Genomic DNA, 15,406 nt, shown 5'->3' with positions numbered 1-15,406 from the left:
TGGCCCTGATCAGATCTTAAGGCGTTGTGTAAGGGAGGAGGAAGTCTTTGATATCCTCCTCACCTGTCATGATGGGCCTTGTGGAGGACATTTTGCAGCAAAGAGGACTGCCTTCAAAATCCTACAGGTAGGCTACTATTGGCCCACACTTCATCAAGATGTCAGAAGGTATATCAGCCAATGTGACCGATGCCAAAGAATGGGGAAACCGACTCAAAGGGATGAGATGCCTCTCCAACCTCGAGTGACTCTTGAGCCATTTGAGAAGTGGGGTATGGACTTTGTGGGTCCAATCAACCCTCCTTCGAGGCAAAGGTCTTACATCATTGTGTGCACTGACTACCTGACCAAGTGGGCAGAAACTAAGGCAATCAAAGCAGCAACAGAAGAAAAGGTGGCTGAGTTCTTAAGAGAGAACATCTTTTACAAGTTTGGCTACCCAAGAGAGTTAGTCACCGATCAAGGAAGCCAGTTCACATCCAACTTAATTGAAGACCTACTGGCTCATCAGAAAATCAAGCATAGGAATTCCACCCCCTATCACCCTCAAGCAAATGGGTAGGTGGAAGTCACCAATAGAGCATTGGAAGGGATCTTGACTAAGGTGGTGAGCAGCAGCAGGAAAGATTGGGCAGATCGCCTGGTTGAGGCCACATGGGCTTACAACACCACTTGGAAGACCACAACCGGCTTCACACCTTATGAGCTGGTCTATGGGAAGAGAGCTTTGATGTCAATTGAATTTGAATACAACACGTTGAAGTTGGCAGCTCAGCTGGACCTAGATCTCAGCCATGCCCAACAAGAAAGGTTATTGCAGCTGAATGGACTGGACGAGCACCGAATGCAGGCCCTCCTTCACTCAGAAGTGGTTCAACTTCAGAGAAAGGTGTGGCATGACCAACACCTCAATGACAAGCAATTCCAACCAGGAGATTGGGCGCTGTTGTATGACTCCAGGCACAGATTTCAAGGGGAAGCTGAGAACCAGATGGTTGGGCCCATATGCAGTGGAAAAATGTCATGACAATGGATCTGTTCTTATTCAGACCATTGATGAGGAGGCCATCCCCATGCTTGTCAATGGGCATCGATTGAAGATCTACAGGAAACCTCTCTCAAGACAAGAGTTCATCAAAACTGTGGAGAAATCAGTGTTGGTCATAGAGAAGGGTTCTGCCTCTGCTTTGGGCATACCCTGAAAGATCTAACAAAAAAAAAAAAAAAAAAAAAAGAGAAAAAAAAAAATAAAGATCCTAGGGTGAAAACCTTTCTGAGGCTCCCAAGGCAGGTGGTAGGGGTGAAAACCTCATTGAGGTGCCCCTATTGTCTTTCAAAAAAAAAAAAAAAAGATTTCAAAAGATCCTTGAGCGAAAACCTCTCTGAGGCGCTTAAGGCAGATGGCAAGGGTGAAAACCTCATTGAGGCGCCCCTGCTATCTTTCAAAAAAAAAAAGAGAAAAAAAAGAAAAAGAAAAAAAACAATAAGCAAAAAAGACAGGGACAACAAGTTTATAATGTGGCAATGCATGCAGGTTGCAGGTATTCTATGAAGGAGAGGAGGTCTCTCAACTCAAAGTCAAGGATCCTTATCATGCTGCCAGGAGACCTCACCAACACCTCCTCCAAGAATACTCATCTTCTCCAAGGTATGGGCACGATTTCATCACAGCTTAGTCTTCTACAGGAAGGTGCATACTTTCTATAGGAAGTTCTGTATTTCTACAGGAAACTTCCTGTAGAAGTTCGGGACGGCCCAGAATTCATTATGTGGGGAGATCTAACGACCAAGGTTCGACACGGAGGCATGCAAGCTACTATTTCCTCCACCACACACTACTGTCACCTCCTGCTACCACCCCAGTTGAGATGTAATAAAAGTACCTGCACAATCAAAGCAGATCATTGAGTTATCAAGAGAAAGCAATTTTTTAAATGAAAAAAGACGTTGAGATGCCATGCCATACCCATCCCAGCTATCCAAGAGCCCTGTGAGCATGATCGTGATGCCGCTGTCTTCATCGTTCAGCATGCACCCGAGGAGGAAAAACTGCTACAAGACATCCTGCAGGAGTCCCGTAGCAGTTAAACCAACTAGAGTGTACACCATTCAAGCGCCTGCAACATGCAATGATAACGCGGGCACATGCAGCCGAATCATAAGCTTCATCGTCAGCGGCCTGTGAAGAGGAACCTCCGGGCCTGTGCAATCAAGCAGCAGCAAACAAATCTACTCATCATCGTCCAAAAGCCTGAAGAATCATGTCGCGGCCGCACAGGTAAGTGCCTCGCCCTTTCTTCCGTCGAATTGCATGAATTTTACTTTGAAATGTTTGCAAGTGTGAAGTGAATGGGTTGAGCGGTCGTATGGCCATTCGACTGGCCACGTCGACCAGTCAGATGGTCTAGTTGGATGTGTGAACGGTGGTCGTGGCAAAAGGAACGGGCAGTGCACACGTGAGAGCCATCCAGTCGGGGAGAAGCGTGTTTTAACAGAAATGACGGCGGCGGATCTGCGGGGAATGATGCGGCAGTAAGGGAACTTGCAGAAGAATGAGTAGACGACGTCATCCAACGGTCCGGCAGGGACAGCTCACCCCCGCGCCACGGATTCCGCTGGATTCAAATCTAATCGGCTAGATTGCCACCCCACGCATTTATCATTCGCCGTTTGAAAGTCGAGTGAGCATCCAAATTCCTCTGAAGCTCGACACTCCAAGTCTTCGGCCGTTCGAACGCCTGTTAAGCAGCACAGAGAGCGCAGACCCACTGCAGTATCCTCCAGAATTCGTGCGCTGCTTCTACAGGAAATTGGGTTCCTCACGTCAAAAGGTGGCGGATTAAAAAGGTAAGCCTGAACCTTCCATGCAATTGGTTTCGAGGGTGGCAGAGTCAACGTTCTACAGTCTGGTCGTAAAAAAATTGCAAGTATTGTCTGTCATTTGCATGAATTTTCGTCCTACAGGATGTGAGTTAAAATTAAGCCGTGTTAAGACTCATTGGGAGATAAGTTTTCGTGAATTCTATGCATGGCAGAGGCGTAATTCTACGCTCTGTCCCAGTAGGCCAATTTTCTTCCGCACCCACCACCTCCAGCTAACGCAGCAGTTTTTCACCATGCCGGGCGGGTTCATCAGAAGGGAACCAACCGACTCAACAAAGCTAAGAGAGAATCCTGATGTGGTGGAGCTGTTCACGCAAGTGCAATGGATGTCATTCTGCGACAAATTGCAGGGCTATGACGATGAGGTGGCAGAGGAGTTCTTGCAAGCTCTGAAGCCGAAATCCAAAACATTGGCCACCGTCAACTTCAGGGGTTTGAGCCTCAGACTCACCCCACAATTCATCAGCCGAGTTACTGAGCTCTCAATGGGATTACCATGGGATAAAGAAGAGAGGAAATTGGGCCAGAAGGCTAAGAAGGAATTCTTCCCCCCAGAGGAGGAATTCTCAGAAGATAAAAACGGGGTTCGTAGAACCAGCTTACTGCCACTTTGGAGTGAAGTTAGCCTCCAGATTATGAAGTACATCACCTACGAAGGTCGGTTTAGCATTGTATATGGGTACCATTTTCGGTTACTCACGGAATTAAGGCATCAGATGGACCTACCTGTAGAAAACAAACTAAGTATCCCCTACTTTCTACTACAGTCTATGATTGAATGTGCCACCAAGTTGAAAGAAGGCACACCAGACCAGGTAGCCCACCATGGACTCATTAAACTCCTCGTGGAGGATGCGCTCCACGCATACAAGGTTCCTCTCTCATGGGAAGCCTTCAGAAATTTGACCAAGGATGGTAATATAAAAATGCTGACTGAAGAGCTTGGTTCATCCAGCAGTGAGGAGAAGGAGTCAGTGCCCGCAGGGAAGAAAGAAAAAGGCCAGAGACCCATGGCCAAAGCACCAAAGACAGAGAGAAAGGAGAAACAAGAGAAAAAGGGTGCCAAGGAGAAAAAGGAAGCACCCATGTTAACACCCCGAGAGAAGAGATTACAAAGCAGGGTGGACAAGACTGAGCAGGTCCACATCAGCAAAGGCACCTCAACAGCAGCCTCGACCAAGTCAAAAAGTAAAACACCCTCAGCAAAGCAAACTAAAGTGGTGCCACCTGTTCCTACAGGAAAACCGAAACCGGCTTCTACAGGAAGCCCGAAATCAGCTGAAAAAGGGTCTTCTACAGGAAGCCCTTAGAAAAGAAAATCAAAGGAAAAGAAGGCCGACGTTCTTGCAAGGGAGGCAGCAGTTGTGCTGGCCACCCTCAGTACACCTCCTAAGCCCAAGGAAAAGAGAAAGAGGGAGGCCCCTCTATATTTTAAAGCTCGAAGAAGTGTGAGAATAAAGACGGGCAAGCCACAGCCTCCGTCCAGCAGCCCAATCACTATAGAGGATGCCCCTACTTCGCCCAAGGAGAGGCCCCCCTCAAAGATATCAGTCACCTATGAGAGGGGGAGCCCGAAGAAAACTACTTGGAATGATAGGTTGGACCAGTTGGCCTCAAAAGCCCGGCTACAGGATGCTGAAGCTGCTCTACAGGAAACCTTAGCCCGGCTTAAGGAAACAGAGAGAATGGAAGGGGAAGCACCCTCATCACCACCGAGGGAGGGCGAAGTAGAGCCACCAAAAGAAGTAGAGAAAGAGCATATTCCAGAGCCTAGCCCTCAGCCAAGTCTGAGTTCATATTACAACTTCTTAGAGGCTGGCAAAATTATACCTCAGAAATTCACTGTGCCACTGTTCTTTGCATTGGAGGAAGAGAGAGTACGTACACACACGTGGATGAAAATAGCCAAGTCAAAAGGTGTGGCGGACATAGGTCCCTTGGAGGAGCAACTCAAGGAGGCCAGAAGTGAATTAGCCATGGCTAAACACATGGCAAATTGCCAACGGGTGTTCCTACAGGAAGAAAACGAAAAGCTTAGACTGCAGCTACAGGAGCTGAGGAAAGGAACAGGCACATCCTCCGGGGACATCACAGCAGAACAGCAGGGCAAAAAGGAACTGCAAACCGGTCTTGGGGAGCCAACCTTGCATCTACAGGAAGCAGAACAGCAAGCACAAATTGAGGTGCAAGCTCTCAGACAACAGCTGCAGCAGAAAGAGGCACAATTGGCCTGCATGGCCAGTTGGGCCATGGATGCTATATAATGCAGACAGTCGGTCAAATCCTATGGCCTGTACCTGAAAGACCAATGGCTGCAATTTCAAATCAATACCTTGGCACAAAGGGGTATCTCTCAGCTCCAAGACCCGCAGCAATTCACTGAATTATGCAGTACCAGCTCATCAGAGGATAAGGCCAAATTAGCGGAGTTCTACCTCCATAATTTGGCCCTGCCTAATGTAATTTCATGGGATCCCAATACGGCCTTAGGAGATATGCAATTAATGGCATTTGCCTCATGGTTGAACCATGAGGACAAAAGAGCAGCAGAAGCCAAAACGGTCATGAATCGAGAGCTGAATGAGCCATTGCTAATTAGAGCAGAACCAGGGGATCCAGTTGCACTAATCTCGGCACACCAACACTTGTCCACTGACCCTCAAGCTTCATTGAGATATATGGATCAGCAGGCCCAAGCCATAGCGCATTTTGAGGACATGGAGAGACTGTTAGGAGACAACGCTGTCCAAGCTTGCACCCGCCGATGGAATACATTGGCCCACAGTCTGAAAATCAGAGAGTATCATACCCCAACTCGGATGAGGGAAGCTCTAGTACGGGTGGCCCTCTATAAGAAATCCATGCAAAACCTCCAGGCCAGCTGGATTGGCCTCAAGCTAAGCCCACCACTGCTGCTAGGATTGATGGAAGGCAACACAGAGAAAGATGATAATGAACAGTGGGAAGAGGTGAACAGAAAGGCTGGGTTCCATATCAGCAAGGAGGACACTACTACAGAGGCTTGGGATGTAAGGGTGGCAGTAAAGGCAATGAAGGATGAGGAGCTGGATTAGTTGCTCAAGGATGAGCAAATATTTTAGCTGGGGGGTGATGATGAGCCCCAAATTTGGTAACATTTTGGGCTCATTTGGCCTACTTACCCTTGCTCAACCCTTCATTTTTCATCACTTATGCATCATTTTTTAGTATATTCATGTTATTTGTACGAAGGAGGGCAGTCACTATTCCTAGGTGGCTAATACATGTTTATTTCAGGTTTTTTGACATTAAATGGAGCAAAACCACGCAGATGAAGGCAAGGAGATAGCCAAGGTGGAATTGAGGTTTTGTAGGAAGGTTGTCCACGGCATTGAATGGCCTTCCTCATGATCTCCACCCACAACTCCGAGCTCCAACAACTATCACCACCGAGCTAGAAGGCAGCCAATGGATTCTAAGGGAACAACAATTTACTTTTAGTTGGTCAGCCAAGCCCCACTAATTTAGGAGGCCAGCTTGGCCCTCATAATGTATAAATATTGAGGATGTAGCCTTCGATGGGGACTTTTGAAACTTTGTTGTTTATTCTAGACTACGAGCTGATAGCTCTGTTTTGCTCTTTGTAAGCCATTTTTGGCATGTTATCAGACTTTTGACTATTATCTTTTAATGAATAAGTAGGCAGATTTGAGGCAGCTTTGAGTTCTTGAAGGAGCTTAAGCTCTCAGGGTTGGGCCCAACCTGAGAGCCTAAGGCTTCCTTCCTTTGTATTGTTACCTTTCTTTCTTTCAGCATTTTATTTCTTTTCCTTTACATGCATTTGGAAACACAGTTTGCTGAGTTGAATTTCTTGATGTGATTAAGTAGGTTAGTTTTATGGATAAAGTGCTTTCAGTAGTTTAGATTAGAGTAAGGGGATTAGAGTTAATCAAAGCTCCAAAAAGGGTTGATTGCACACTCACTTCCACCTCTGTTTATAGATTGGGATTGCAGCCCGTGCCACCCACCAAAAACACAGTTTTACATGTTCATACAATCTTTAATGCAATGTTTTCGGTTGTAGCAGCATCCATGCGTTCAGATATTGTGAAATGAATCATTGTTTCAATGCCATGCAAGAGTTTCCTCACAAAATCACATTGTTGTTCTTTGGTTTCTAATAAAACAATTAGAGTAGGTTGATGACATTTCGGTTATATACGAGACAGGGGTGATTTGTTTCATTTACACTTCGCAGCACCACTCTATCATTTCCTTATCCTTCTAAGCCGTGCCTAAGCCATCTACTTATCTCCCAGTTAGATCATTTGCCTCCCAACTCTTCTGTCATCCACGTTGTTTTATCTTTTCGGCCTTCCATTGCCTCTACCCTCCTCTAGAACAACCAGCTCTACACACCCCCTCTCCATCTCATCTCTCTGTCCATAAGCCATCACAAGCTCCCCTCCTACCTCCCTGTCCATCCACATAGCCTCTTCCACTCATCCATCACCCAAAAATCCTATTGCAGAACATCCTGTAGAAGTTAGCAGACTTCCTGTAGAAATCCTGAACTTCCTGTAGAATCCCCTGCAGACATCCTATAGAAGCTTGCAAGCACGGTTGCCAGGCATCTGAACTTTGTGAACTTCTGTGGAATGATGTTAGGGATCCCTTAGACCCTCTCAGAGTCCTCCTGACCTTTTCCAAGCCTTCCTCCCCTTGATCTACCCCTGCACAGTCAAGACCCAGTAAGAAGCACAGTCATAATAACTCCAACAACTTGAGCAAAAATACAAAAACATGTTCTCTTCAGATGAAAGTAGTTTAGACACATGCATCTCATCTCAATAGAAGTAATGGCATCACTTTTAGAAGTTGCATTCCCATCATTGCATCATAAGGATTAAGCTGGTACAATTAAGGTTTACTAGGGTTTCCATGTTTTGTTGGCTTCCAGTTCATTCTTGCAAAATAGGTTAATTCCCTTTGAGATAGCTTTCGTTCATCAATTTTAAAGCTTCTTCTAAGAACATATAGAAGTTGGCTTGAGCCCTAGCGGACTTGTGCCAGCTGACCAAGTGATAGCTGCGACAAGAGCTAGTACTTGTGCATACAACACCGTCGCTTCCAAGTTTGTTACGAACTACCGGGTTGATAAAATTAGAGAAGGAAGCTCCAGGAGTTGTAGAATTATTGCTACAATACTGGAGCCCACCAGAAGGTCAAAGTCAGTTTCACTACAACAAAACCAGCGATTTGCGCCAGATTTAGCGCCAGATTTTAGTGCATTTTTTTGGTAATTGTGATGAGCAACCTGGCGCTAAATCTGGCTCTATTGTACAATTTTTAAAGCGTCCTTTTTTGCACCTAATTTTGCATCCTTTTTCACGCTAGATTTTGCATCATTTTTTACACCAAACTATGCATCATTTTTTGCGTCAAATTTTGAACCAAGATTTGCATCTTATTTTATGACAGGTTTTGCTTCTAGTTTTGTGTCATTTTTTGCATCTATTTTTCATTCTCTTTTGCTTCCTATTTTGTGTCATTCTTTGCTTCCATTTTTGCACCATCATTTGCATCGAGTTTACACTATATTTTGAATCCAATTTAACGTCTTTTTATGCATCCATTTTGTGTCAGTTTTTGCATCTAGTCTTACGCCAGGTTTTGTATCTAGTCTTACACTAGTTTTTGCTTCTATTTTTGCACCAGCTTTGGTGCCTATCTTTGCACCATGTGTTGAATTTGATTTAGCACCAAATTTTGCATCCATTTTTGTGCCCATTTTTGCATCTTTTTTTGGACCATTTTTTACATCCACATTTATGTTTGATTTGTCTCCATTTTTCCCATCTCATTTTGCACCATATTTTGCGTCATTTGTTTCATCCAATTTTGCATCATTTTTAACACCATCTCTTGCATCTAATGTTACATCATTTTGAGCATCCAAATTTGCATTTATATTTGCATCTTATGTTGAGTCATGTGTTGTGTCCACCTTTGCATCTTATTTTGTGTCTAATGGTACATTCAATTTAGAGCCATTTTTTACGTCTACTTTTGTATTTGTTTTTGCACCAAGTTTTGCATCCAATTTTAAGCTATTTTATGCCCCTTTTTGCACCATTTTTTTGTGTCTACTTGTGTCGAATGTTGCACCATTATTTACACCGACTTTTTCATCCAATTTTGCATTTTTTTGGTGTCTAGTTTTACATCGTTTTCACCATCCAAATTTGCATCTTTTTTTGCCTCATTTTGTGTCCACATTTGGATATAATTTCGTGTCTGAGTTCGAGCCTAAATTTGCATGTGATTAGGAATCATTTTTTACATCCAATATGGCATCCTTGGTTTCACCTTTTTTCAGCCCCATTTTGCATCTTGTTTTATGTCTTTTCTTACATCTTTTTTTTTTTTCCTTTTTTGCACCCAAGTTTGCATCCCAAATTTACACCATTATTTGCATCATCATTTGTCATATTAATTTGTAACGTTTTTTGCTTCTTTTTAACGCTCAACTTTGCATCTTATTTTACATCTAGTTGTTGTCTTTTTTTGCATCTAATTTGGTGCCCATTTATGTGTCCTTGTTTTTGCCCAATTTGATATCCTTTTGTATGCCATGTTTTGTTCCCTTCTTTGTGTCAACTATTGCACAATTTTTCACTTCTAATTTAAAACACTTTGTATGTCAATTGTTTGCATTTTGAATTAATTCCTAGTTTAACATCCAATTTTACTTTCAATTTTGCATCCATGGTTACATCCGCATTTGACTTCTTATATAGAGTATATTTTTCTTTACATATATGACCCCCTTTATAGATTCATAGTGAAATATATGATATTTTCTAAATATCATTAAAGCAGATATCACAATTCAAAATCATTTGTAAAGAAATTTAAGAGAAATTGACAACATCCATCCAAAAAAATAACAATGTGTCATTAACCATTTTCAAAACATGTATAAAATAGCAACATAATACTAATAAAATCAGTATTTTTTTTAATCAAAACAATTAAAATTCAAATATGATTAACAAATCAAAATATTTCACGAATATCGTTATTTTACGATAAATTAACAACATACATAAATCAAACTCATCGTATGATTACAAAATCAAAATGTCTCATTGATATAGGGTAAATTCACAACACCCATCTAAACATAGCAATGTCATTCTACACAATAATTTCTTCATAAAAAACAATGCATGTGCATGCCTAGCTACCACCACCAAGATCATCCTCATGATCATCTTGACCATCCTCATTACTCTGATCCACATCATCACCAACACCGCAACTATCATCATCGTCTCCTCCTTCACCACCATCATCCTCATCCTCATGCTCATCATCTCCTGATATATGTTGAACATAATTTGGATCATCGTCTTGGCAATCATTACCTATAGCATTCTGACAAAAAAAATCAATATTACATGTTAGTATTAATTACATAACACAACGCATGTTTTTGTTATACAATGTTAACCATAAAATGAGGTAAGATATAATATCTAATAGTACTAAAAAATAAAATGAAAATATGGTTTAAAAGTATATTGGAAATCCAACTAAGATTACATACCATAGAGTCCATCCAAACAACAAATTCAACCCATCTCTTTTGCTGCAGCACCTCCTTTTCCAAATGATTTGGAGGTCTTCCATATTTTAGTTCCTATCAATCAGTAAATAGGGAGAAATTAGATAACAATGACTTTCTTCTAGTACAAAATTTATTAAAAAAATATCACATGTTTAATATACTTACAAAGGTTGTTATCAGTGCTTTTAAACCTTTCTGGCCACTACGATGAGTGACTTTTGTCTTGGTTAACCTCGCCTTGGATGCCTTGTCCTTAAACATAAACCAATTCAATTTATTTTCACACAAATACATGTCTAAGATACTTATAAGTATTAATACATTCTAAATAATGTTTAATTAAAAATTCAATACCTGAATGCTCTCATTGCCAGCTTTTCTTTGTGCATCCAACTTCTCATATGATTTTACAAGTTCTTTCCAGACTTTAAAAGGTATGTCAATAGGTCTTTGTTTCAGTCTTTGATCTTGAGGCATTTTTTTAATTTTTCTTGTTTGGGTAAAAATTTTGGTTAAAAAAAACCAAACAAGTAATTCACATCAATGGCATGGGGACTCTATGGATATGTGTAAAAAAATGGCTATAAAGAAAACATCCAAAAAACATATGAGCTCTCCCTTTGATGGTCACTTGGGGCATATGGTTGGAAAGGAACAACTCCATTTTCGAAAATCAAGGACAATCCTTTCTCAAAGTCCTTCCTAATATTTGCTCCAAATGTCTTAAAATGAAAAACAAAATTCAAACGTCATCCTTAAACATCTCCCTTAAATATAACGTTGGACCATAAATTCTTCACTTTTATTGTTATCGGCTCTGGAATGATTTTTCTATATGCAATTATATAATGAAATATGTGTGCACTAATGAAAAAACATTGAGTTTCATTTTTCATAATCACAAACAATGAAAAAAGAATCACACGTAACTAGCATCATTTTGGAAATTTTATATTTATTAAAAATCTTTAACATGTTTTCCTCCCATATCTCATAAAAAGGTGTGAAATTTTTTATATACTCTCCAATAAGCACTACAACAAAACCAACGATTTGGAGGTTTTACACTAAGTTTTTCAACATCGAACTTACTAGGGCTTGCACCACCGGGGTTATTAGTAAGAATCTCATGAGGTTTGCATAGCCATGATTATTAGAATCAAAATAGTAGGATTTGCACTAAAAAACAGTTCATAGAGCTTTCCTGTTGGGGAGAAAATCACAAGTTCAACTTCTGCAGTGCAGAGCACCGAGAGCTCGTAAGCTTTCTTCAGCAATCCACCTACGTTTGGAAAATGTAGCCTGCCTGCTGGCGATGTTCTCAATCCTCTTCCTCTGCATCTTTCCCCTCACTATTCTTGTATGTCCTCTTTCGTTTTTCCCTCCAAACAAACCCTCTCAAATTGAGAAAGCAGAACAACTCACTCGATGAGAATCCGAATCCAATTATCGCTTCTAACAATAACCCAATACGATACCAGAAGTGATTACACAAAACCTCATTAACTCTTCATTTGTTTGGAAAAGAGCCAAGCATATACTTCTGACGAGGGTTTCCGTCTCAAGTCTGGCTCGCAGGACGTCGCTTAGTCAATTGCGAGAAAAGTTTTCCACCTGCCTGTCACATTCGGTTTGTCACACTATATATTAAAATAAGGTTGATCATACTAACAATAAGGTTGTATAGTTTAAAAGGAGGGCTCTCCTGACTACATTTGGTTGGTTTATAGAAAAGATTGCTGGAATGTGTAATGTGAATGCTCTGCTAACTGTTTTTTAAGCATTTGGAAGTATTAAAACCCCCTAGGATAATTAATGTAAGACCTGTTAATTAATGTGTAAAGATGGCTATTGTCCTTGGGCTACCTTAGCTGTTCGTGTTTAGTGATCTGTGGTATTATGACTCCTCAAGTCACTATTAAACCATGAGAACCATGCCCAGGCAAACTAGTGTGACATTATGGATGAGAACCAAAACTAGACTCCTATAACCTCCTTTTTCATCCTTTAAATTGCAGAATTAACTGACTGTTCTAGTAATCATTCTTGAGCACCTGAAGATGTGCACCCTAAATAATAAGAATAATACCCTGTAACATATGAATAGTCTACAGGTTGATATATATGAATGTTACAGTGTGCAGGAGTATGATTCAATTCCATACGAAAATACAAAACATCTGATAGGATTTCCTTATACCTCATAGGCAAACAACCATTGTCCCTTATATAGATGAGCAGAATAAGTGCTTGGTTCTCTACACTAAATAAAGACAAAGTATAGTACTTATTGCTGACAAAATAGGATTTAAATCACAGTTCAATTGCTTGACATTCAGCTGGTCACAGAATTGTAGAGTGCATAATCATAAGTGATGTTGCGAGCCTCATTGCTCAAAGTCTAAGGGTCTTGCGAGCCATAATCACAGCCATGTATGGCATATCTTGTGATTATGGCATTTTATGAGGTCAATTCTTGTGAAGACATTTCAGTTTATAATAAATTTTGAACCTCAACAAAGTTTTGGCAAGACCTGGCTGAGCTAGGACATCAACAACACAGCTGATATGAATGACATAATCTAGCCTCAAGAGGGAGCCTCTTTTGTTTCATCACTCTAACAATCTATGAAGTGGTGGAAAGCATAACAACTTCCCCTTGAATATGACACCTAAACTGAGTACAAATCCTAAATGATGCAACCCTTGGTGAATGTCTCTCAAAGTATCGATATTTCAAATGTTGAAAGCTCTTGTGCCCATTTGATATGCATTCGATTGCAGTTCCCCTGAAGAAAGAATCTTATAAAGGTGAGGCCATGGCCAATATGTTAGCCATATCCATTGGAGTTGCCATTGCTTGACAAATTTAGTGTGATCAGTCCCACCATGATTCACATGGGCTTCTACTCAACACTGGCTGTTGCTATTGTAAGAGTCTTCAAGCTCGTTGAACCCATAGTATTGATAAGTGTATTCTTTGGGTCTCTGGTTTTCAAATTCTGCCTATGTTTTCCTCTCAGTATCATTATTTCAAATGCTGAAAGCTCTAATTCCCATTGTTGTGTATTTGATTGTGGTTTCCCTGAAGAAAGAAGCTTATAAAGGTGAGCCCGAGGCCAATATGTTGGCCATATCCATTGGAGTTACTATTTCAGCTTATGGGGAGGCCAAGATGAATGTATGGGAGGTGATTCTCCAGTTAAGTGCAGTTGCATGTGAGACTACCCAATTGGTTCTCATACAAATTCCACGAACATCAAAAGGGATTAAGTTGAATCCCATCACATCTTTGTTGCTCCTTGTTGCCTTGTTTTTCTCAGCACCCCCTGGGCCTTAGTAGAATACCCATTTCTGATAATCAGGGTCTCTTCCTTTGATTTGGATTACATGACATTTCTGCTTGTGCCTTGGTTCTTAATCTTGCAGTGTTTATTCTGATAGGAAAGACTTCAGCCTTGACTATGAATGTTGCTGGTCTTGTCAAGGACTGGCTGCTCATAACATAATCTTTGTCTGTAATAAATGAAAAGGTTACAGTCATAAACTTGAGTGGGTGTGGACTGGCTTTTCTGGCTGTCTGTTACTATAATCATTTGAAACTTCAAGCTCTCAAGTCCAATGACAACCAACCAAAGTACCTCAGCAGTGCAGCTGATGCCAATGATGAAGGAGAAGGTTTGATAATGACGAGTGGGAGATTCTCAATCAGAGATTCAGAACCAGTAGAGAAAAATCAAACTCAAGCTTCAGGATTAGGTATTTAGATCATTAATATTGTCTTGTGCTAGAGATTACTGTTCTTGGATTGGCTCCTCTATGCCCAGATCTATTTGCAGGGAACAGGCCAGTCATTGACAGTGAAGAAGATAATGACAAGATTAGTGTATAATGATGGACAGGATGGTGCCATGGTGCCAACCTAAATCTCAAGTAAGGAGACATCTGTTCATCAATTTGTCAAGAAGCATGGCCTACAATTCAATTGCTCTAAGCCTATCACTTCTTCCACCTGTCAAATAAATTGTTTCCTGTTTGTTTAGTTGACTATGGTTCTAATAAATATACTATTGTTTGATGTAAAAATACAAAACAAAACAAAAAATATGGAAAGTTGTGACCCCATTTTCTAACTACAAATTGAAATCGGATTACCATAGTGACCACCTCTGCTTATTGGAATCAAAAAGGGGGTGGGTTAACCCAATACGATACTAGAAGTGATTACACAAAACCTCATTGACTCTTCATTTGTTTGGAAAAGAGCCAAGCATATACTTCTGACGAGGGTTTTCGTCTCAAGTCTGGCTCGCAGGACGTCGCTTAGTCAATTGCGAGAAAAGTTTTCCACCTGCCTGTCACATACGGTTTGTCACACTATATATTAAAATAAGGTTGATCATACTAACAATAAGGTTGTATAGTTTAAAAGGAGGGCTCTCCTGACTGCATTTGGTTGGTTTATAGAAAAGATTGCTGGAATGTGTAATGTGAATGCTCTGCTAACTGTTTTTTAAGCATTTGGAAGTATTAAAACCCCTAGGATAATTAATTTAAGACCTGTTAATTAATGTGTAAAGATGGCTATTGTCCTTGGGCTACCTTAGTTGTTCGTGTTTAGTGATCTGTGGTATTATGACTCCTCAAGTCACTATTAAACCATGAGAACCATGCCCAGGCAGACTAGTGTGACATTGTGGATGAGAACCAAAACTAGACTCCTATAACCTCCTTTTTCATCCTTTAAATTGCAGAATTAACTGACTGTTCTAGTAATCGTTCTTGAGCACCTGAAGATGTGCACCCTAAATAATAAGAATAATACCCTGTAACATATGAATAGTCCATCCTGTGCATGTAGGATATGCACACGAGGTCCAATAAAATCACTAACCAGAATACCAGGTGTTA

At 41.0% G+C, this 15,406-nt stretch overlaps 1 protein-coding gene across 1 annotated transcript; it reads right to left on the bottom strand.

Moving 5' to 3' along the window:
* Positions 1–9,989: 9,989 nt before the first annotated feature.
* On the bottom strand, positions 9,990–10,816 carry LOC149193871 (uncharacterized). Its single transcript, XM_089404953.1, has 3 exons — positions 10,661–10,816; positions 10,475–10,567; positions 9,990–10,302 (listed from the first exon to the last, which is right to left on the bottom strand). The coding sequence occupies exons 1-3, from the start codon at positions 10,787–10,789 to the stop codon at positions 10,105–10,107; spliced, it is 420 nt and encodes a 139-aa protein (XP_089261079.1). The 5' UTR covers positions 10,790–10,816; the 3' UTR covers positions 9,990–10,104.
* Positions 10,817–15,406: the final 4,590 nt, after the last annotated feature.

This window comes from Pinus tabuliformis, chromosome 2_2, assembly GCF_031772625.1.
Source record: "Pinus tabuliformis cultivar Carrire ecotype Pingquan chromosome 2_2, CPIR1, whole genome shotgun sequence".
Classification (NCBI taxonomy): domain Eukaryota; kingdom Viridiplantae; phylum Streptophyta; class Pinopsida; order Pinales; family Pinaceae; genus Pinus; species Pinus tabuliformis.
This window is presented reverse-complemented; position numbering and strand designations above follow the sequence as displayed.